General features: G+C 35.4%; 1 protein-coding gene across 2 annotated transcripts in view; it reads right to left on the bottom strand.

Moving 5' to 3' along the window:
• Positions 1-433: 433 nt before the first annotated feature.
• The window catches only part of SOX30 (SRY-box transcription factor 30), a 36,613-nt gene continuing 13,613 nt past the window's right edge, over positions 434-23,433 (bottom strand). The window contains exon 5 of one of the 2 annotated variants that reach the window (XM_042948276.1): positions 434-860. In XM_042948276.1, the coding sequence (XP_042804210.1) occupies positions 479-860 (382 nt within the window). In that variant the 3' untranslated portion in view covers positions 434-478. The remainder of the gene's footprint in view (positions 861-23,433) is intronic. The other variant, XM_042948283.1, reaches the window with a different exon arrangement.

The raw sequence follows: 23,433 nt of genomic DNA, 5'->3' as shown, positions 1-23,433 counted from the left end.
AAATTCACTACTAAAAGTTATCAAAATACTTTCAAAATGTTACATAAAAACTGACAATATCCATAAATGTTACATAAACACCAAACAAAAAATCATATAAGAAAAATAAATAAATGTATGTTGAGATAAAATACAAATCACACTTATCATGCCAGCTATACACTCCCTATCCCTTCAAATATAATTATGAGGATTCAGTATTTTTCACATTCCAAGATAAAGTAATGATAATATATATTGATGCAAATTTCAGCCACAAAAATAAACTACTTTATATCTTAAATATTCCTACGATGAAACATCAGGACTCCAGTTTCACTAATCAAATCTTTATGAAGGCATACATCACGTTTGATTTTGACCCCTCATATCATGGCTGAAAACTCTCAGCAAAGCTTTCTAGGCTTTTTTTCTCACACCAACTGACCCAGAGTATATTTTAAGAAATGTTTATTTTCTGTGCATATTTGTTTTAAAATTATAAATTCCTGAGCACTTTTTCTTCATCCTCCTCATCACTGTCAGTGACATTGACTTGCTGGATGCTAGAGGGAGTTGACGTTGGGGCTGTGAAGACGTTCTCCAAGGCTCCAATGTCCAGCTGAGGCATAGGATTTAAGTATTCTTCCCCACTGTGGCTATGACTGTTATAGTAAGAGGTCCCATCCACGCTCTCACAACTCCGAGAATCTTCACTGTGTGTACGTTCATCTGGGTAGTCTCTAAAAGGATAGTCTCTATTTAAAGCTGAAAACATAGCCTCGTGTTTTTGGTACCTGTCTTCATAATAACCAAGGCATTCTGGCATTGAACTTGGAAAATTTCCATAGCCAAAGGGAGGCCGACTATAAGGGCACGTGCTGCAGCAGAAAGACAAAAAAGGAATTAGATCATACCTTGCCCACGTGTTTCCTTGCACACAGACTAATTGAGCACATTTAACTGCTCCTCTTTGGGGCCTGGAAAGTTCCCAAGATAACTCCTCAACCACTTCATGTATCCATCTGTTCTTTTACTACTACCAAGTCCCAACAGAAACTAAATGGCAAAGTAAGTTTGACTCACTAGAACCATTATCTATTATCAGCCTCAGGCTTCTTACCTTTGACAGCCTTGATAAAGAAAAATTGCTTATCTGGGCTTTTCTCTCATGATGCCTACTACCATGTAAGGTTTTGGAAATGCAGACATGTGTTATACTGTGCTAAAAATTGATACTTGGTAAGCAGTGCAACAATTGTTCTTATTAGTATTTGAAACAAATCTTATGGGGGGGGGTGATGTATAATTGTGTTGCAATCAAGAACTACTCATCAACTACATTTTTCACAAAACTAGAACAAGTAATCCTAAAATTTGTATGGAACCATGAAAGACCCCGAATAGCTAAAGCAATCTTGGGCAGGGTGGTGGAGGGAAGCTGGAGATATCACCATTCCATATTTCAAGATATTCAAAGCTATAGCAATCAAAACATACGGCACTGGCACAAAAATAGACACATAGATCAACAGAACTGAACAGAACTCAAAAATAGAACTCAAAAATAAATCTATGATTACATGATCAATTAATTTATGACAAAAGAGGCAAGAATATACAATGGGGAAAATACTGTCTTCAATATGGTGCTGGGAAAACTGAAAGCTACATGTAAAAAGAATGAAACTGGGCCACCTTTGAATAGGATACACAAAAATGAACCCAAAATGGATTAAAGACCTTACTGTGAGACCATAAAAATCCTAGAAAAGAGCACAGGCAGTAATTTCACTGACATTGCTCATAACAGTTTTCTAGATATGTCTCCTAAGGCAAGGGAAACAAAAGCAAAAATAAACTACTGGGACTACCTCAGAGCGTTTACATAGCAAAGGAAACTATAAACAAAACGAAAAGGTAACCTTACTGAATGGGAGAAGATATTTACAAACGGTATACCTGATAAGGGGTTAATATCCAAAACATATAAAGAATTTATATAACTCTACATCAAAAAACAATCTGATTAAAAAACGGGCAGAGGACCTGAATAGACATCTTTCTAATTTTTTTTAAATGTTTGTATTTATTTTTGAAGGAGAGAGAGACAGAGCATGAGTGGGGGAGGAGCAGAGAGAGAGGGAAACACAGAATCAGAAGCAGGCTCCAGGCTCTAAGCTGTCAGCCCAGAGCCCGATGTGGGGTTCAAACACACAAACTGTGAGATCATGATCTGAGCCAAAGCCGTACACTCAACCGACTGAGCCACCTAGGCGCCCCTGAATAGACATCTTTCTAAAGAAGATATACAGATGGTCAACAGACATATGAAACGATGCTCAACATCACTTGTCATCAAGCAAATACAAATCAAAAGCATGATGGAATATCATCTTACACCTGATAGAAGGGCTAAAGTCAAAAAGACAAAAAATAACAAGTGTTGGTGAGGATTTGGAGAAAAAGGGACCTCAATGCTATTGGTAAATTGGTACCAGTCACTATGGAAAACAACATGGAGGTTCCTCAAAAAGTTAAAAATAGAATTACCATATGATCCAATAATTCCACTATGGGGTATTTACCCAAAGAATATGAAGACATCAATTCAAAAAGATATATACACCCCTATGTTTATTGCAGTTTTATTTACAATAGCTAAGAAATGGAAGCAACCTAAGTGTCCATTAGTAGATGAATGGATAAAACAGATGTGTTATATATACACACAATGGAGTATTATGCAGCCATAAAAAAGTATGGGATACTGGGACATTTGGGTGGCTCAGTCAGTTAAACATCCAACACTTGATTTCAGCTCAGGTCGTGATCTCATGGTTCGTGGGATTAAGCCCCACATCCATCTCTGTGCTTGGGATTGTCTCTCTCTCTCTCTCTCTCTCTCTCTGCCCCTTCCCCCTTCTTTCTCTCAAAATAAATAAACTTAAAAAAAAAGTGAGATCTTGTCATTTGCAACAACATAAATGGACCTAGAGGGTATCATGCTAAGTGAAATAAGTCAGATTGAGAAGGACAAATACCATATGATTTCACTTATAAGTGGAATAAAAAAAACAAACAATGAACAAAAAGCAGAATCAGACCGTAAGCATAATAAGCAGAATACAACAGTATTACAGTATTACAGCAGTAAGCAGAATACAGAGAACAAACTGATGGTTGCCAGAGGAGAGAGGGGTGGGATGTTGGGCAAAATGAGTGAAGGGGAGTGGGAGATACAGGCTTCCAGTTAACAAGTGAATAAGTCACAGGAACAAAAGGCACAGTATAAGGAATACAGTTAATAATATTGTAAGAGCAATGTACAGGGGACAGATGGTAGCTACACTTGTGATGAACATAGCACAATGTATACACTTATCAAATCACTATGCTGTACATCTGAAATGAATATAACATTGTGTGTCAACTATACAAAAAAAAAAGTTCCTGGGCAGGGTGGGGAGGGGTGGGGCTCCACCACTGGAACAGAAGATGACAACTTAACTTTAATTGACAATAATTAAATTGAAAACACTCACTATCAGATTTAGAATGGATATTAAACTGTGGTTTTAAAGATCATTTCCAAATAAAATTTTTGCAACATGAACAATTGAAAAGATTATTTTTACTGTTTTACAAACTGCCTTTTTAAGGCAAATATAAAAATTCTGCCATTCAAACCCAATTTTTTTAGGTATTGTAAAGGCATAGAACAGGAATCATAGGAAGGGATATACAAAAGTCCAAGCAAGAGTTCCCTGGGCTCATGGACTCCATCTAGTGACAGATAACATAAACATAAAAACCATAGTCATGGGCAAAACCCATGACAAGTTGGGGGTTTCATTTCATGCTCCCACTTTTTTTTAAAAAAAAGGTCAACTTTGTTTCCTTCTATTAAAAAATAGAAGTATAATCAACATACTAGACATCATCTCAAACTCTGAAAATATGGGGTATCTTCAGCGGATTGATATCTCACCCCCAAATCTCCAAGTGCTACAAACCTTGCCCATGTTAACTATCACAAGTATGAGGCTAAGTTTCCAAAATGTTTCAGATTCCCTTTCCTATTGCCACATCTTCATTCAAGCATTTTTAATATAATACATACGTCCTGAACGTGTTATACTTCTAGCTAGTATGATTTTGCTCCTGTAGCTCTTTCACCTGAGCGTCTCCCCATTCACTGAATTACACAGACACTTTCTCTTTCACAAAACCTTCACATCAGGTGGAAACAATCACCCACTATTTTTTTTCAGGACTCAACGTAGGCAAGATATTATGCAAGGCTTGGTGGATAATTTAATTTAAGAATGATCTAGGGGCACCTGGGTAGCTCAGCTAAGCATCTGACCCTTGATTTTGGCTCAAGTCATGAACTCACGGTTCATCTCTCTCCCTCTCACTCTGCCCCTCCCCTGCTCACATGCATGTGCTCACTCTTTCTCTTGCCCTCTCTCTTTCTCTCAAATAAATAAACATTAAAAATAAATACAAAATAAAAATGATCTAGAATCTAGGTATATAGTAGACATGTGCTCAAGTCTGTAAGGCAAACTGCAAACACCAGATGGCTATACCAGTGTGGTAAAAACACATTAGACTCACAAAATAGATCAGTTAAGACAGGAGTAATCCTAGAAGTTTGCATGGATGAAAATGAATAACTTTGGAAGCACTGAGGTATAGTGGGAAAAGCATCAGTTAGAATTTTCAGGATGATAATATTAGTCAACATTTAACAAACAATTACTACGTTTTCTAGGCATCTGCTAAGGTTTATGTGTTATCTCAATTACTCATTAGAATAACTATATGAGACAGATACTCTATCTCCACTTAACAGATGAGGAAAAAGATAACCTGGAAGAGACTGAGTAAAGTGCTCAAAGTCAGTAATTAGTAAGTAGTGAAACAGAATCAGGCAAGCTAACTTTGGAACTTGTTCTCCTAACTACCATGCCACAGTACATGGGTACTAGTTCTAGCTGTGCCACTTATAAACCTGGTAACCTTAAAGAAACCTACATTTTTCTGAGCATTGGGTTCCTTATATAAAAGAGATAATATTACCTGTTCTGCCAACTTAAAAGGTCTGTCATGAGGAACTTGCCAGAGGATGTCTATATGAGTACTTTAGAAAGTAGAAACACTTGGGGCACCTGGGTGGCTCAGTCGGTTAAGCGTCTGACTTTGGCTCAGGTCATGATCTCACGGTCCATGAGTTCAAGCCCCGCGTAGGGCTCTGTGCTGACAGCTCAGAGCCTGGAGCCTGCTTCCGATTCTGTGTCTCCATCTCTCTCTGACCCTCCCCCATTCATGCTCTGTCTCTCTCTGTCTCAAAAGTAAATAAACGTTAAAAAAAATTTTTTTTTTTAAAAAGAAACTAGAAACACTTATAATGTGTTACTACTTAGTCTTAAAAAAAGTTATTTGTAGCAATGTATTCATAAATATACACACATATGTTTTGCTTTTATTTTCAAAAAGAAAGAATGCAAAGGTAGAGCAAAATCTAATTGAAGTAGTGGTATGTAGGGGCGTCTGGGTGCCTCAGTCGGTTAAGCACCTGACTTCGGCTCTGGTCATGATCTCACTGTTCATGGGTTCGAGCCCCATGTCAGGCTCTGTGCTGACAGCTTGGAGCCTGGAGCCTGCTTCAGATTCTGTCTCCCTGTCTTTATGCCCCTCCCCCACTTGCGCTCTCTCTCTCTCTCTCCTTCTCAAAAATAAACAAACATTAAAAAATAAAAGAAATGGTGGCATGTAGGAGGCAAGATGGAAGGGGGGAAGAGACAGGCAGAGAAGCCAGGCTTCTTAGAATGTACTTTGTATTATGATTTTGGCTTTGAAACCATGTAACAACTTTGCATAATTTTAAAACAATTTACTATTTTAAAAAGTAATGCCCTAAAAATTAAAAGCAAACGAAAACAAATGAACCCAAGTTCATATCAAGTTGCAGTTTCCTTAACTACACAGAGAAAAATTATTTCAAGATAATTTAAATCTGACGTCTTTATTGTGTCTTCCCGGTAAGATACACCCTAAAGAGAAAAGAATGACAAATACTAAACTACATTTGGTAATTTTATTGTTTGTGATACTGCTGCTTTGAAACTCTTGCTCTAATTGTTTTGAAGCTATTCTCTCTCTCTCCCCCCACCCCCCACAAACATATTAGGGAAAAAAAACATATTTCGTAGGACAAAGCAAATATATTATTATCACTAGAAAACAAGATTTCTCCTAGGGAGAAAAGATGTTAGCACATAAAATCAAAGAACTTCATTTAAAACTACAATATTTAATTTATTTTAGAAATATCAGTATATACTCATGAATTACTTCGCATACAAAAAATACATATTATTCTCATACGTATTCTCATATTTTCCACTGAAAAGCCCTAGACACTTTGTTAATTCAGAAGTGATAAGCATCCTTATTGCCCAAATTGTGATTTCAGTAAAAGAAACTTGGATTTCTGGATAAAATGGCTGATTCCAGGTCTGGGAAGTACAAAACGTGCAAGAAAAACCTAGGGCATACTTTGCCAGAGAACAAAAAAGCTATCAAAGATTAAGGACACAGAACCCAATTTATAGCCAACTGGACAAATAAAAGAATAATTTGAGCATCAGAAGATATAATAATGATTGCAATGTATCAAAAAATACCAAATATATAAAAATATACTTGTTCATGACGGTATTCCTAAAACAAAACAAGACTCAGTAATATCAGGCGAGGGTGTGGGGAGTGGGGGGGAGGGGGAATCAAGAATTTATCCTGCTCTTCCTGTATTTCAGAGTAACCAAGTAGTTGATGGCAAGTTTTTCTTCAAAAAAGCATTCTAGTTAATGAAGAAATGCTGATGGAGAAAATCACCATTTTACAATCCCATTGGTCTAGGCAACAATCACCATAGCTACTAAAATCATTACAATGGTAATTCTCAACCTTAGCTGACTGTTACAATCACCTGGAAAAACTTTTTTATTTAATGTTTAATATTTATGAGAGAGAGAGATGGGGTGGGGGGGTGGAGGGAGGGGCAGAGAGAGGGGAGGACAGAGGATTCGAAGCAGTGACAGCAGAGAGCCCGATGTGGGGCTCTCTGAACCCTGTGAGATCATGACCTGAACTGAAGTTGGATACTTAACCAACTGAGCCATCCAGGCACCTCAACCTAGAGAAACTTTTAAAGAATACTGCTGCTCAGGTCCTACCCTGACAAAGATTCTAATTTGTTTGGTCTAAACTCTTCAAGTGATGCTACTGTACAACCAAGAATTGAGAAGTACTATTAAAGTGATAATACCTGAACCCACAGATCATTCTTAACATCACTACTAGAGAAAAACAGACTTTGTGTACCTCTTGATGTGATACAATACAAAGTACACACCACCCAGGAGGTATCATTGTCAGAGAGAGAGAGAGAGAGAGAGAGAGAAATAGGGAAAAGAAAAATAAAGGGGGAAAAAAGTAAAAGAAAAAAATTTGAACCTGAATTTAATCAAGTTGCAAGATCTATCATTTTACAGAAAAAAAAAATAGTTGAAAAGGAAACATATAAACAATATCCAAGGATGTAATAAGCAAAATGTAAGATGAGTATAATTTCTTGTTTCTTCAATAAATACATGGAATTAAAAAAATGAAAGAGGTTAGAGCACGATTTTAGCAAAGAAGAGGCTTAAGAAACATAATCACATCCAATGTGTACGTCTTGCTTGGATCCTGTTTTATGCAAACTAATTGTGAATGGAGGAAAATTCAACAGGTCAGTTGTTCGATGATAATAAGGAAATATTAATGCTTCAGGTATAAAAATGGTTCAACATTTTTTTCAAGTCCTTAGCTAATAAATATAGATACTGATGTATATGCAGATGAAATTATATGACATCTGTGATTTACTTTAACATACTTAAAGCACTTCCCACTAAAAAATAGAAGAAATAAATAAACTGACAAGAGCTAAACTGTTGATAATTGTTGAGTGATGGGTACATGGAGATTCATTATGCTATTCTGCTTTACATATAAAAATTTCTGTAACTAGACAGTAACTAAGACAAAAATATAATGCTATTCATTGCTTCTTTCACTCATTCATATGCATGTAAGATTCCCCCATGTGTTTTCAGGGCTTGATAGTTCATTTTTTTTTAACACTGAATAATATTCCACTGTTTATGTATATCACAGTTTATCTAGTCACCTACTGAAGGACATCTTGATTGTTTCTGTTTTGGCAATTATGAATAAAATGGCTATAAACATCTGTGTGCAGGTTTTTGTGTGAACACAAGTTTTCAATATTTTTGGTAAATACCAAGGAGTATGATTGCTGGATCATATGGTAAGAGTTTTTGTAGTTTTATAAGGAATTGCCAAACTGTCTTCCAAAATAATTATACCATTATGCATTCCCACTAGCAATGAATTAAAATGTCCTTTGCTCTACATCCTCAGGAGTATTTGGTGTTGTCTGTATTTTGGATTTGGTAAGCTCAGATAGGTTTATAGTGGTTTCTCATTTAAATTTGTAAGTCCCTATTATTCAGTAATCAAAAAGAATGAAATCTTGTCATCTGCAACAACATGGATGGAACTAGAGTGTATTATGCTAAGTGAAATAAGCCAATCAGAGAAAGACAAATATCATATGATTTCACTCATATGTGGAATTTAAGAAACAAATCAGATGAACATAGGGGAAGGGAAGGAAAAATAAGAAAAACAGAGAGGGAGACAAACCATAAGAGACTCTTAAATACAGAGAATAAACTGAGGGTTGCTGGTGGGGTGCTGGGTGGGGAGATGGGCTAAATGGGCAAGAGTCATTAAGGAGAAGACTTGTTGGGACGAGCACTGGGTGTTATATGTAAGTGATGAACCACTAAATTCTATTCCTGAAATCAATTTTACAATATATGTTGACTAATTTGGATTTAAATAAAAATTTAAAAAGAAAGAAAAAAGGAGGAAGAACCAAAACTTTCAAATAAAACATAATGGAGTTGGGAAGAGCCAAGATGGCAGAACAGCATGGAAGTTTTTTTTTCTTGCACCTCGCATCCATGAAATACAGCCAGATCAACACTAAACCATCCTGCACACCTAGAAAATTGATTTGAGGATTAACACAATAATTTTCACAACCTGAACCACAGAACTCACCAGAAAGAGGAAAAAAAATATTTTTATTTTCAATTTTTATTAAAAATATTTTTCTTTAATTTTTTCCTACTATATTTTTTACTATTTTGTAAATTTTTCAAATTCTATTTTACTTCCATCATTTCATTTTATTATGTTCCATTGTATTCACTTTTTCAAATTTTCAAATGTTTTTCTTTTTTTCCTTTTTCTTCTTTTTTCCCCCCCTTTTTCTCTTTTTTCTCTAATCTATGAAGCTCCTTTCAACAACCAGAACAAAATATACCTAGGACCTAGCATAATTTCTTTGATTTTGTGTGTGTGTGTGTGTGTTGTTTTTAATTTTTTAATTTTAATTTTTTTTACCTTATTAATTCCTTTTCTTCCTTCAAAATGATAAAATGAAGGAATTTACCCCAAAAGAAAAAAAGACATGACAGCCAGGGACCTAATCAACACAGATACGAGCAAGATGTCTGAACCAGAATTTAGAATCACGATAATAAAAATACTAGCTGGGGTTAAAAAATAGATTAGAATCCCTTCCTGCAGTGATAAAAGAAGTAAAAGCCAGTCAGGATGAAATAAAAAATGCTATAACTGAGCTGCAATCTCGAATGGAGGCCATGGCAGCAAGGATGGATGAGGCAGAGCAGTGAATCAGTGATATAGAGGACAAACTTATGGAGAATAATGAAGCAGACAAAAAGAGGAAGACTAAGGCAAAAGAGAATGATTTAAGAATTAGAGAAATCAGTGCCTTATTAAAAAGAAACAACATGAGAATCATAGGAGTCCCAGAAGATGAAGACAGAGAAAAAGAGGTAGAAGGGTTATGTGAGCAAATCATACCGGAAAACTTTCCTAACCTGGGGAAAGACACAGACATCAAAATCCAGGAAGCACAGAGGACTCCCATTAGATTCAACAAAAACTGACCATCAACAAGGCATATCATAGTCAAATTCACAAAATACTCAGGCAAAGAAAGAATCATGAAACCAGTAAGGGAAAAACAGTCCTTAACTTACAAGAGAAGACAGATCAGGCTTGCAACAGACCTATCCACAGAAACTTGGCAGGTCAGAAGGGAGTGGCAGGATACATTAAATGTGCTGAATTGGAAAAATATGCAGCCAGTAATTCTTTATCCAGCAAGGCTGTCATTCAAAATAGAAAAAGAGATTAAAAGTTTCCCAGACAAAATGAAAATTAAAGGAGTTGGTGACCACTAAACCAGACCTGCAAGAAACTTCAAGGGGGACTCTCTGGGGCTCTGGGGAGAGAAAAGACAGAGGAAAAAAAAAGACTAAAAGCAACAAAGACTAGAAAGGGCCAGAGAACACCACCAGAAACTCCCAACTCTACAAGCAACATAATGGCAATAAATTCATATCTTTCAGGGGAGCCTGGGTGGCTCAGTCGGTTGAGCATCCGACTTTGGCTCAGGTCATGATCTCGTGGTCTGTGAGTTCGAGCCCGGTGTCAGGCTCTGTGCTAACAGCTCAGAGCCTGGAGCTTGCTTCGGATTCTATGCCTCCCTCTCTCTCTGCCCCTCCCTCACTCATGCTCTGTCTCTCTGTCAAAAATAAATAATTAAAAAAAATTAAACAAAAAATTCATATCTTTCAGTACTCACTCTAAACGTCAATGGACTAAATGCTCCAATCAAAAGACATAGGGTAACAGAATAGATAAGAAAACAAAATCCATCTATATGCTGTTTACAAGAGGACCACTTTAGACCTAGACACCTTCAGACTGAAAGTAAGGGGATGGAGAACCATCTATCATGCTAATGGTCGACAAAAGAAAGCTGGAGTAGCCTACTTATATCAGACGATCTAGACTTCAAAATAAAGACTGTAATAAGAGATGAAGAAGGGCATTATATCATAATTAAGGGGTATATCTACCAAGAAGACCTAACAATTGTAAACATTTATGCTCCAAATGTGAAAGCACCCAAATATGTAAATCAATTAACCACAAACATAAAGAAACTCATTGATAATAATACCATAATAGTAGGAGACTTCAACACCCCACTTACAACAATGGACAGATCATCTAAACAGAAAATCAAGAAGGAAACAATGGCTTTGAATGAGACACTGGACCAGATGGACTTAACAGATATATTCAGAACATTTCATCCTAAAGCAGCAGAATATACATTCTTCTCCAGTGCACATGGAACGTTCTCCAGAATAGATCACATACTGGGACACAAATCAGCCCTCAACAAGTACAAAAAGATCGAGATCATAGCGTGCATATTTTCAGACCACAACGCTGTGAAACTCGAAATCAACCACAAGAAAAAATTTGGAAAGATAACAAATACTTGCAGACTAAAGAACATCCTACTTAAGAATGAATGGGTTAACCAAGCAGTTAAAGAGGAAATTAAAAAGTATATGGAAGCCAATGAAAATGATAACACCACAGCCCAAAACCTCTGGGACACAGCCAAGGCAGTCATAAGAGGGAAGTATATAGCAAACCAATCTTTTCCATAGGAGGAAGAAAGGTCTCAGATACACAACCTAACCTTACACCTTAAACAGTTGGAAAAAGAACAGCAAATAAAACCAAAACCAGCAGAAGACAGGAAATAATAAAGATGAGAGCAGAAATCAATGCTATCAAAAACAAAACAGAACAAAACAAAACAAAACAAACAAACAAAAAAAACAGTAGAACAGATCAACGAAACCAGAAGCTGGTTCTTTGAAAGAATTAACAAAATTGATAAACCACTAACCAGCTGGATCAAAAAAAAAAGGAAAGGACCCAAATAAATAAAATAAGAATGAAAGAGGAGAGATCAAAACCAATACAGGAGAAACAAGAACAATATTAAGAGAATATTATGAGCAATTATATGCCAATAAAATAGGCAATCTGGAAGAAATGAACAAATTCCTACAAACATATAAACTACCAAAACTGAACATGAAGAAATAGAAAATTTGAACAGACCTGTAACCAGCAAAGAAGTTGAATTAGTAATCAATAATCTCCCAAAAAACAAGAGTGCAGAGCTAGATGGCTTTCCAGGGGAATTCTACCAAACATTTAAGGAAGAGTTAACACCTATTCTCTTGAAGCTGTTCCAAAAAATAGAAATGGAAGGAAAACTTCCAAACTCCTTCTGTGAAGCCAGCATAGAAGACCAAAACCAAAGACCCCACTAAAAAGGAGAACTATAGACCAATTTCCCTGATGAATATGGATGCAAAAATCCTCAAGTTATTAGCCAACTGGATCCAACAATACATTAAAAAAATTATTCACCACGACCAAGTGGGATTTATACCTGGGATGCAGGGCTGGTTAAATATCCGCAAAATAATCAATGTGATTTGTCACATCATAAGAGAAAGGACAAGAACCACATGATCCTCTCAATAGATGCAGAGAAAGCATTTGACAAAATACAGCATCCTTTCTTGATAAAAACCCTCCAGAAAGTAGGGACAGAGGATCATACCTTGAGATCATAAAAGCCATGTATGAAAGACCCAACGCTAATACCATCCTCAATGGGGAAAAACTGAGAGCTTTCCCCCTAAGGTCAGGAACAAGACAGGGATGTACACTCTCGCCACTGTTATTCAACATAGTATTGGAAGTCTTAGCCTCCACAATCAGACAACACAAAGAAATAAAAGGCATCCAAACTGGCCAGGAGGAGGTCAAACTTTCACTCTTCGCAGATAACATGATACTATAGATGGAAAACCCAAAAGATTCCACCAAAAAACTGCTAGAACTGATCCATGAATTCAGCAAAGTTGCAGGATATAAAATCAATGCACAGAAATTGGTTGCATTCCTATACACCAATAATGAAGCAACAGAAAGAGAAATCAAGGAATAGATCCCATTTACAATTGTAACAAAAACCATAAAATACCTAGGAATAAATTTAACCAAAGAGGTGAAAAATCTATACACTGGACACTATAGAAAGCTTATGAAAGAAATTGAAGAAGACACAAAGAAATGGAAAAATATTCCATGCTTCTAGATAGGAAGAACAAATATTGTTAAAATGTCAATACTACCCAGAGCAATATACATATTCATTGCAATCCCTAACAAAATAACACTAGCATTCTTCACAGAGCTAGAACAAACAATCCTAAAATTTGTGTGGAACCAGAAAAGACCCCGAATAGCCAAAGCAATCTTGAAAAAGAAAACCAAAGCAGGAGGCATCACAATACCGGACTTCAAGCTGTACTACAAAGCTGTAATCATCAAGACACCATGGTACTGGCACAGAAACAGACACTCAGATCAATGGAACAGAATAGAGAACCCAGAAATGGACCCACAAATGTATGGCCAACTAATCTTTGACAAAGCAGGAAAGAATATCCAATGGAATAAAGACAGTCTCTCCAGCAACTGGTGCTGGGAAAACTGGACAGCAACATGCAGAAAAATGAACCTGGACCACTTTCTTACACCATACATAAAAATAAACCCAAAATGGATGAAAGACCTAAATATAAGAAAGGAAGCCATCAAAAGCCTTGAGGAGAAAGCAGGCAAAAACAACTTATTACTCAACACATCTCTAGAGGCAAGGGAAACAAAAGCAAAAATGAACTATTAGGACCTCATCAAAATAAAAAGCTTCTGCACAGTGAAGGAAACAATCAGCAAAACTAAAAGGCAACTGACAGAATGGGAGAAGACATTTCCAAATAACATATCAGATAAAGGGTTAGTATCCAAAATCTATAAAGAACTTATCAAACTCAACACCCAAAACACAAATAATCCAGTGAAGAAACAGGCAAAAGACATGAATAGACACTTCTCCAAAGAAGACATCCAGATGGCCAACCGACACATGAAAAAAATGCTCAACATCATTCATCATCAGGGAAATACAAATCAAAACCACAATGAGATACCACCTCATACCTATCATAACGCCTAACATTAACAACTCAGGCAACAACAGATGTTGGCGAGAATGTGGAGAAAGAGGATCTCTTTTGCACTGCTGGTGGGAATCCAAGCTGGTGTAGCCACTTTGGAAAACAGTATGGAGGTTCCTCAAAAAATTAAAAATAGAACTACCCTATGACCCAGCAATTGCACTACTAGGTATTTATCCAAGGGATACAGGTATGCTGCTTCAAAGGGACACAGTGTTTATAGCAGCACTATCAATAATAGCCAAAGTATGGAAAGAGCCCAAATGTCCATCGATGGATGAATGGATAAGGAAGATGTAGTGTGTATATATATATATATATATATATATATATATATATATATATATATGTGTGTGTGTGTGTGTGTATATGTATATATATACATATATATCCATGTATATATATATACATATATGTATATATGTATATACAATGGAGTATATATGTATACATCCATGTATATATATATACACATATATATATATATATATATATATATGTGTGTGTGTGTGTATATACAATGGAGTATTACTCAGCAATCTAGAAGAATGAAATCTTGCCATTTGCAACTATGTGGATGGAACTAGAGGGTATCATGCTAAGTGAAATTAGTGAATCAGAGAAAGACAAATATCATATGACTTCACTCATATGAGGTCTTTAAGATACAAAACAGATGAACATAAGGGAAGGGAAGCAAAAATAATATAAAAACAGGGAGCGAGACAAAACATAAGAGACTCTTAAATATGGAAAACAAACAGAGGGTTACTGGAGGGGTTGTGGGAGGGGGGGATGGGCTAAAGGGGTAAGGGGCATTAAGGAATCTACTCCTGAAATCATTGTTGCACTATATGCTAACTTGGATATAAATTTTTTAAAAATTAAATTAAAAAAATCATAATGGGGCTGACCTTAAAAAAATGAATAGATAAAAATAAATTTCTAATTCCCTAAAGATACATAATGTGAAGCATCTTTTCATGTGCTTAACTGCCATCTGTATATGTTCTTTGGTGAGGCGTCTGTTCACAGGTCTTTTGTCCATTTTTAATCAGGTTATTTACTTATTGTTGAGTTTTAAGAATTCAATACTTTGTATATTTTGTACACCAGTCCTGTATCAGATACATCTTTTGCAAATATTTTCTCCCAGTGACATGTCTTTTCATTTTCTTGATACCACATTGTTTGATACAGTAGCTTTGTAGTAAGTTTGAAGTCACTCCTCTAACTTTGTTCTCCTTTCTCAAGATTGTTTTAAAACTATTCTGGGTCACTTACAATTCCATATAAATTTTAGGATCAGCTTTTCCATTTCTTCAAAAAAAGGCCATTGGGATTTTGACAGGGATTGTATTGATTCTATAAATCACTTTGGGAAGTACTGTCATCTTAACAATATTAAGTCTTCCAATGCATGTACATAAATACCTTTGCATTTATTTAGATATTTAATTTCATTCCATAATGATTTGTAGTTTTCAGTTGATAGTCTTGCACATCTGTGGTTAGATTTATTCCTAGGTATTTCACTTTTTGATGCTATTGTAAGTGGAATTGTTTTCTTAATTTCCTTTTTGGATTGCTCATTAGTGTACAGAAAATTCAGGTGATTTTTGTATATTGATCTTCTATCCTGCAACTTTGCTGAATTATTCACTGGCTCCAACAAATTTTTGTGGATTCTTTGGGATATTCTAAATACAGGATTTTCTATTTATAGGATGATGTGTAAAAAGAAATAATTTTATTTCTTTTATCTTGGATGTCTTCCCCCCCAACACACACACACTTAATTTCTCTGGCTAGAACTTCTAGTACAATGTTGAACAGTAATTGTGAAAACAGATATCCTTTTCTGGTTCCAAATCTTAGGAGGAAAGCTGTTGGTCCTTCATCAGTGAAGATAATATTAACTGTAGGTTTTGAACAAAAATGCCCTTTATCACACTGAGGAAGTTCTATTCCTAGTTTTCCCATTAAGTTTTGAAATCAGGAATTGTTGGATTTTATCAAATGCTTTTTCTACATTATTTGAGATGATAGGGTGATTTTTTTCCTTTATTGTATTTGTGAGGTGTATTACACTGATTGATTTTCAGATGTTGAACCATACTTACATTCCTGGGGTAAATCCCATTTGGTCTTGATATGTAATCCTTTTCATATGCTGCTGGATTCTGTTTGCTAGTATTTTACTGAACATATTTTACATCTATATGCTTAAGATATATTGGTCTGTAATTTTCCTTCTCATGACATCTTTGTCTGGCTTTGGTAGCAGAGCGATACTGGCCCTAGAAGTGTTCCCTCATATTTTTTTAGAAGAGTTTGAGGATTGGTGTTAATTCCTCTTTAAACATTTGGTAGAATTCACCAATGAAATTATCTAGCCTAGGGCTTTTCTTTGCTGGGAAGTTTTTGATTACTGATTCAATCTCTTAATATAGGTCTGTTAAGATTTGCTATTTCTTCTTGAGTCAGTTTTGATAATTCATGTATTTGTCCATTTTATCTAGGTTATCTGACAGGTAGAAATACAATTATTCAGTGTATTCTCGTATAGTCATTTTTATTTCTGCAAAGTTGGTAGCAATGTACTGAATTTCACATCTGATTTTAGTAATTTATGTCTTATCTCTTTTTTTCTTAGTCAGTCTAGCTAAAGTTTCAGCAATTTTATTGATCTTTTCAAAAAGCTAACTTTTATTGATTTTGCTTTTCTCTACTTCATTAAGGTCTCTTTTGTTTTTCTATTCTTTATTTACCTCTAATCTTTATTATTTATTTCCTTTTGTGAGCTTAGGTTTTGTTTGCTCTTCTTTTTCTGGATCCTTAAGGTTTAAAGTTATCCTGTTTGCTTGAAAGCTTACTTTTTAAATGTAGGTCATTGAAGCTATAATTTCTGTCAGTACTGCTTTTACGAAGTTTTGAGATGCTGTGTTTTCATTTTCATTCATCTCAAATATTTTATAATTTCCCTTGTGATGTCTTATTTGACCCATTGGTTGTTTAAGAGTTAAATTTCCATGTATTTTTAAATTTTCTGGTTTTCTTTCTGTTATTACCAGTTTCATTTTATCATAGTTGGAGAAGAAACTTTGTAAAATTTTAAAACTTTAAAAAAATTTTGAGACTTGTTTTGTGACCCAACATATGATTTATCCTACATAACATACCATGTGCAATTGTGAAGCATCTATATTCTGTTGTTGGGTGAAGCATTATATATGCCTGTTATGTCTAGTTGGTTTACAGTATTATACAGTCTTCTATCTCCTTGTAATCTTCATTCATTTTGGAGGAATTGCCTTTTTTAAAGTTTTTATTTATTTATTTATTTATTTATTTATTTATTTATTTATTTATTTATTTTTTGAGAGAGAGAGAGAGAGAGAGAGAGCGCTAGTTGGGGACGGGCAGAGAGAGGGAGACAGAGAATCTGCAGCAGGCTCTGTGCTGACAGACAGGCTGATGCAGAGCTCGAATTCACGAACCATGAGATCATGACTTGAGCCAATGGCAGATGCTTAACTGACTGAGCCACCAAGGCGCCCCATAGGAATGCTCTTCTATTCATTATTTCAAGTATACACAGCTAACATCATACTCAATGCTGAAAAGCTGAAAGGTTTTCTCTAAGATCAAGAATAAGACAAAGATGCTAATACTTGCCTTTTTTATTCAACATAGTATTGGAAGTCCAAGTCAAAAAAAGACATCCAGGCAAGAAAAAAAAATAAAAGGCATCCAAACCGGAAAGGAAGAAGTAAAACTGTCTCTGTTTGCAGTTACATGATACTATACATGGAAAACCCTAATGATTCCAACAAAAAAGGTTAGAACTAATTGACAAATTTAGAGGTAAAGTGCCACGATACAAAATCTATACACAAAAATCATTTGCATTTCTATATTTTAACAATAAACTATTATAAAAAGGAATTAAGAAAACAATCCCTTTTACAACTGCTTCAAAAAGAATAAAATGCCTAAAGATAAAGTTAACCAAAAAGATAGTAGACTTGTACACTGAAAAATATAAGACATTGATGAAAGAAATTGAAGAAAACACAAATAAATGGAAAGATATGCTGTGCTCATGGATCAAAAGAAATAATATTGTTAAAATGTCTATACTACCCAAAGCAATCTACAGATTCAATGCAATCCCTATCAAAATTCCAATGGCATTTTTTATAGAACAATCCTAAAATTTGATGGAACCACAAAAGACCCCAAATAGTCAAAGCAATCTTGAGAAAGAACAAAATTAGGGGCATTACACTCCCTGATTTCAAACTATATTACAAAGCTATAATAATCAAAACAATATGGCATTACACAAAAGCAGACACATAGATCAGTGGAAAACTATACAGAGACCAGAAATAAACCCACACATATATGGTCAATTAATTTACAAAAGAGTCAAGAATATACAATGGAGAAAGAAAAGAATTTCTTCAACAACTGGTGTTAAGAAAACTGAACAGCTACATGGAAAGAATGAAACCCCTATCTTAAACCACACATAAAAATCAACCCAAAATAAATTAAAGACTTGAACATAAGACCCCAAATCATAAAATTCCTAGAAGAACACATAGACAGTAAGCTCCTTGACATCAGTATTACTGATGATTTTTTGGGCCTGACACCAAAAGCAAAGCAATAAAAGCAAAAATAAACAAGTGGGGCCACATCAAAATAAAAAGCTTCTGCACAAGAAAGGAAACCACCAACAAAATGTAACAGTTATCTACCAAATGGGAGAAAATATTTGCAACTCATACATCTGATAAGGAATTAATATGCAAAATATATAAAGAACTCATACAACTCAACAGCAACAACAACAATTCAATTAAAAATGGGCACAAGGGGTGCCTGGGTGGCTTGGTTGATTATGCATCCAATTCTTGATTTTGGCTCAGGTCATGATTGCATGGTTCATGAGATCAAGCCCCCACTGTCAGTGTGGAGCATGCTTAGGATTCTCTCTCTCCTCTTTCTCTACCCCTCCTCCTGCTCTCTCTCTTTCAATAAATAAATAAACCTAAAAAAAAGGGAAAAAATGGGCATAAGATCTGAATAGACATTTTTCCCAAGAAGACATACAGATGGCCAAGAGGTACATGATAAGGTGCTCAACATCACTAATTATCAGGGAAATGCACATAAAAATCACAATGAGACCCCACCTCACACGTTAAAATGGTTCTATCAAAAAGACAAAAAATAACAAATGTTGGTGTGGATGTAGGGAAAAGGGAGCTCTTGTGTACTGTTGGTGGGAAAGCAAACTGATGTAGCCACTATCAGAAATAGTATGAACATTCCTCAAAAAATTAAAAATAGAACTACCATGTGTTTCAGCAATTCTGCTTCTGGGTATTTATTTTAAATAAATGAAAATACTAACTTGAAAAAATAACTGCACCCCCATGTTCATTGCAGCAGAAGTTCCATACACACAATGGAATATTATTCAGCTGCAAAAAAGGAAGAAATCCTGTGACAATATGAATGGAGCTTGAGAACTTTATTAAAAGTGAAATAAGTCAGAGAAAGACAAACATGGTATGATCTCACTTATATGTAGAATCAGAGAACAGATTGGCAGCTGCCAGAGATGGCAGGACAGGAGGTTAGAAATGAGCAAAAATGGGTGAAGGTGGTCAAAAGTTACAAACTTCCAGTTATAAGTCAGTCCTGAAGACATAATGTATAGCATAGTGACAGTAGTTAATAATACTGTCAAGTTGTATATTTGAAAGTTGCTGAGAGAATAAATCTCTTTAAAAAAATTTTTTTTTAATGTTTATTTATTTTTGAGAGAGAGAGAGGCAGACTGAAAGCAGGGGGAGGGGCAGAGAGAAAGGAAGACACAGAATCAGAAGCAGGCTCCAGGCTCTGAGCTGTCAGCACAGAGCCCGACGCAGGGCTCGAATCCGCAAACTGTGAGATTGTGACCTGAGCCGTAATTGGTCACTTAACCGACTGAGCCATCCAGGTGCCCCATAAATCTTAAAACTTCTTATCACAAGCAAAAAAAAAAAAAAAAAAAAAAAAAAAAAAGCATGTTGTATACATGAAAATAATATAATGTTATATATCAACTATATCTCAAAAATAAAGTATTTAAGTCTTCAACTATTGTAAATTTATCTATTTCTCCCTTTAATTCTGCCAGTTTTGGCTTCATGTATTTTGGAGTCATGTTTTTATATATGTATATGATTATAATCACTGTATCTTCTTAAAGTATTGATTCTTTTATCAATGTCTACTTAACAATTTTTGACAGAAAATCTATTTTGTCTGATATTATTACAGCCACCCCAGCTCTCTTTGGTTACTATTAGTATGGAATATCTTCTTTTATTTTTTCATTTTCAACCTATTTGTGTCTTTGGATCTAAAGTGAGTCTTTTGCAAACAGGATATATTTTGATCCTATTTTTAACCCATTCTGCAAATTTCTGCCTTTTAGTTAGAGAGTTTAATCTACTTACATTTAAAGTGATTACTGATCAGGAAGGACTTACTGTAACATTTTGCCATTTGCTTTCTACATGTCATTCTTTTGTTATTGTTTCTCAATTTATCCATTAAGGTCTTCTTTTGTATTTAATGGGTTTTTTCTAGTGTACTATTTTGTTTCACTCATTTCCTTTGTGTATATTTTTACTTTATTTTATTTTTAAAATTTATTTATTGGGGCACCTGGGTGGCTCAGTCAGTTAAGTGTCCGACTTTGGCTCATGTCATGATCTCGTGGTTTGTGAGTTCAAGCTCCATGTCAGTCTCTGTGCTGACAGCTCAGAGCCTGGAGCCTGCTTCAGATTGTGTCTCCCTCTCTCTCTGCCTCTCCCCCACTTGTGCTCTGTCTCTGTCTGTCTCAAAAATAAATAAAATTTAAAAGAAATATTTAAAAAAAATTATTTATTTTGAGAGAGACAGAAACAGTGTGAGTAGGGGATGGGCAGAGAGAGAAGAAGAGAGAGAATCGCAAGTAGGCTCCATGCTGCTAACACAGAGCCTGACTCGGGGCTCAAACTCATGAAGCCACAAGATATGACCTGAGCCCAAACCAAGAGTTGGACACTGAACAGACTGAGCTACCTAGGTGCCCCTCCTTTTTGTGTATTTTTAAAGTTATTTCCTTAAATGATTACCTTGTAGATTACAATTAAAATCCTAAATTGATAACAATCTGTTTAAATTGATATTTGCCTTCATTGGCATATGAAAACTCTATATAAAACATCACTTCCACTTTATATTGTTGTCATAAATTACATATTTATACATTTTGTATCCATTAACATAGATTTATAATAGTTTTATGCATTTGCCTTTTAAATAATATATAAAGCAAAGAGAAGTTACTAACCAAAAATATAATAATACTGGCTTTTGTACCTACTTATGTGGTAACCTTTACCAGGGTTCTTTATTTCTTTGTTTGGCTTTAAGTAACTGTCTAGTGTCTTTTCATTTCAGTCTGAAGTTTTCCCTTTAGCATTTCTTGTAGGACATGTCGACTAGTTATGAACTTCCTCAACTTTTATCTCTGAAAGTTTTTATTTCTCCTTTATTTTTTAAGGATATTTTGTCAATTATAGAATTCTTAATTGATGTTTTTTTTTTTTTCTTTCAGCACTATGCATCTGGCCTTCTGGCCTCCATGGTTTCTGGTGAGAAATTGGCTGTTAGCCTTATTGAGAATCTCCTATATGAGATAAGTCACTTTCCTCTTGTTGCTCTCAAGATTATCTATTTTTTGGCATTTAATGGTTTGATCATAATGTATTTCAGTGTGGATCTCTTTGAATTTATCCTATTTAGTATTCATTGAACTTCTTGGATTCACATCTTCCTTCAAATTTGGATCATTTTTGGCCATTATTTCTTTAAATATTCTTTCTGCCCTTTCTTTTCTCACCCCTTCTCCTGGAACTCCCCTGATGATTATGTTAGTACACCTAATGGTATCTCCCAGGTCTTTTAGGTTCTTCACTATTTTTTCTTTCTGCTTCTCAGACTGGATGATTCCACTGACCTAGCTTCAGATTCACTAATTCTTCTGCCTGCTCAAATCTGCTGTTGAATCTCTATAATGAATTTTTCATTCATTTACTGAAATTTTAAGTTCCAGGATTTCCATTTGGTCCCTTTTTATAATTTCTGTATCTTTATTGATGTTCTCTATTTGGTGATACTCCGTTCTCCTGGTTTCATTTAGATTTCTGCCCACAGTTTCCTTTAGCTCCTTTAGCTCAAGAAAGTTGATTTAAAGTCTTTGTCTAATAAATCCAATGTCAAGGCTTCCTTAGGAATAGTTTCTGTTCATTTTTCTTGTAAATCCCATACCATCTTGTTTCTTGGCATGCTTTTAATACTTTTTTGGTGAAAACTGGACCTTTTGAGTATTATCACGTAGTATTTCCAAAAATCAGATTTCTCCCCCACCCAGGGTATGATATTGTTGCTTCTTTGGGGTTGTACTTGTGTGCTTCATTGGTGACCTTTCTAAACTATTTTTGTTTAGATTTCATTCTTTGCCATGTGTGATTATTGAGTCTGTTCCACTAGCTTAGTGATCACCTAGTGATTTGGCAGAGATTTCTTTAAACATGTAGAGCCAAAACAAAGCAAAGCAAAACAAAGCAATAAATAGCCTCCCAATCTTTGCAGACTGGTTCTAAGTTGGGGCACTCCTTCAGTGCTTAACCAGGCTGTTCACAATTTTTTCTTAGACTTGATTTCCTACTTATACAGAGTCTAAAGATCAGGTGTTTGCTGAATATGTGGCTAGCCCAGGACATGTGTGTGCCATTCTGGGTTCCCCAATATACGTGGGAGCTTCTCAAAGCACTTATTCCCCCGTGTGTCTCCCTTCCCAGTCTATTTTAGGCTTTTCAGTCTGTATGCTGCTTGCCTCATCTGTTGTCCCTTCCTCCAGGAAGTTGTGGATAGTATATGCTTTTAAATATTTTCCACAACACCACTTGAAAGACCATTCAAACCCTGAAAGTGTTATGAGGTTAGTAAAACAAAAGTAAGCCCTTAAACCAATTCTTCAGGAAACACCAAACAGGTCAAAATGCACAATCATAATGCTTTGAGAAAAAAGGTCCATATTGCCTCTTCTAATATCAGAAAGTCACATGGGCCACCATCCCCTTGACCATCAGTAAACTACAAAATGGGGGACGATTGTGGCAAACTGGGCTAAGGACTTAAAGCAAGCAATCCCATTAAGAATTGAAGCAACATAATACACACCTGAAAAGTT

The sequence above is a fragment of the Panthera leo genome, chromosome A1 (assembly GCF_018350215.1).
Source record: "Panthera leo isolate Ple1 chromosome A1, P.leo_Ple1_pat1.1, whole genome shotgun sequence".
Lineage (NCBI taxonomy): Eukaryota > Metazoa > Chordata > Mammalia > Carnivora > Felidae > Panthera > Panthera leo.
The sequence above is the reverse complement of the archived record's forward strand: the minus strand, read 5'-3'. Positions and strand labels throughout refer to the sequence as shown.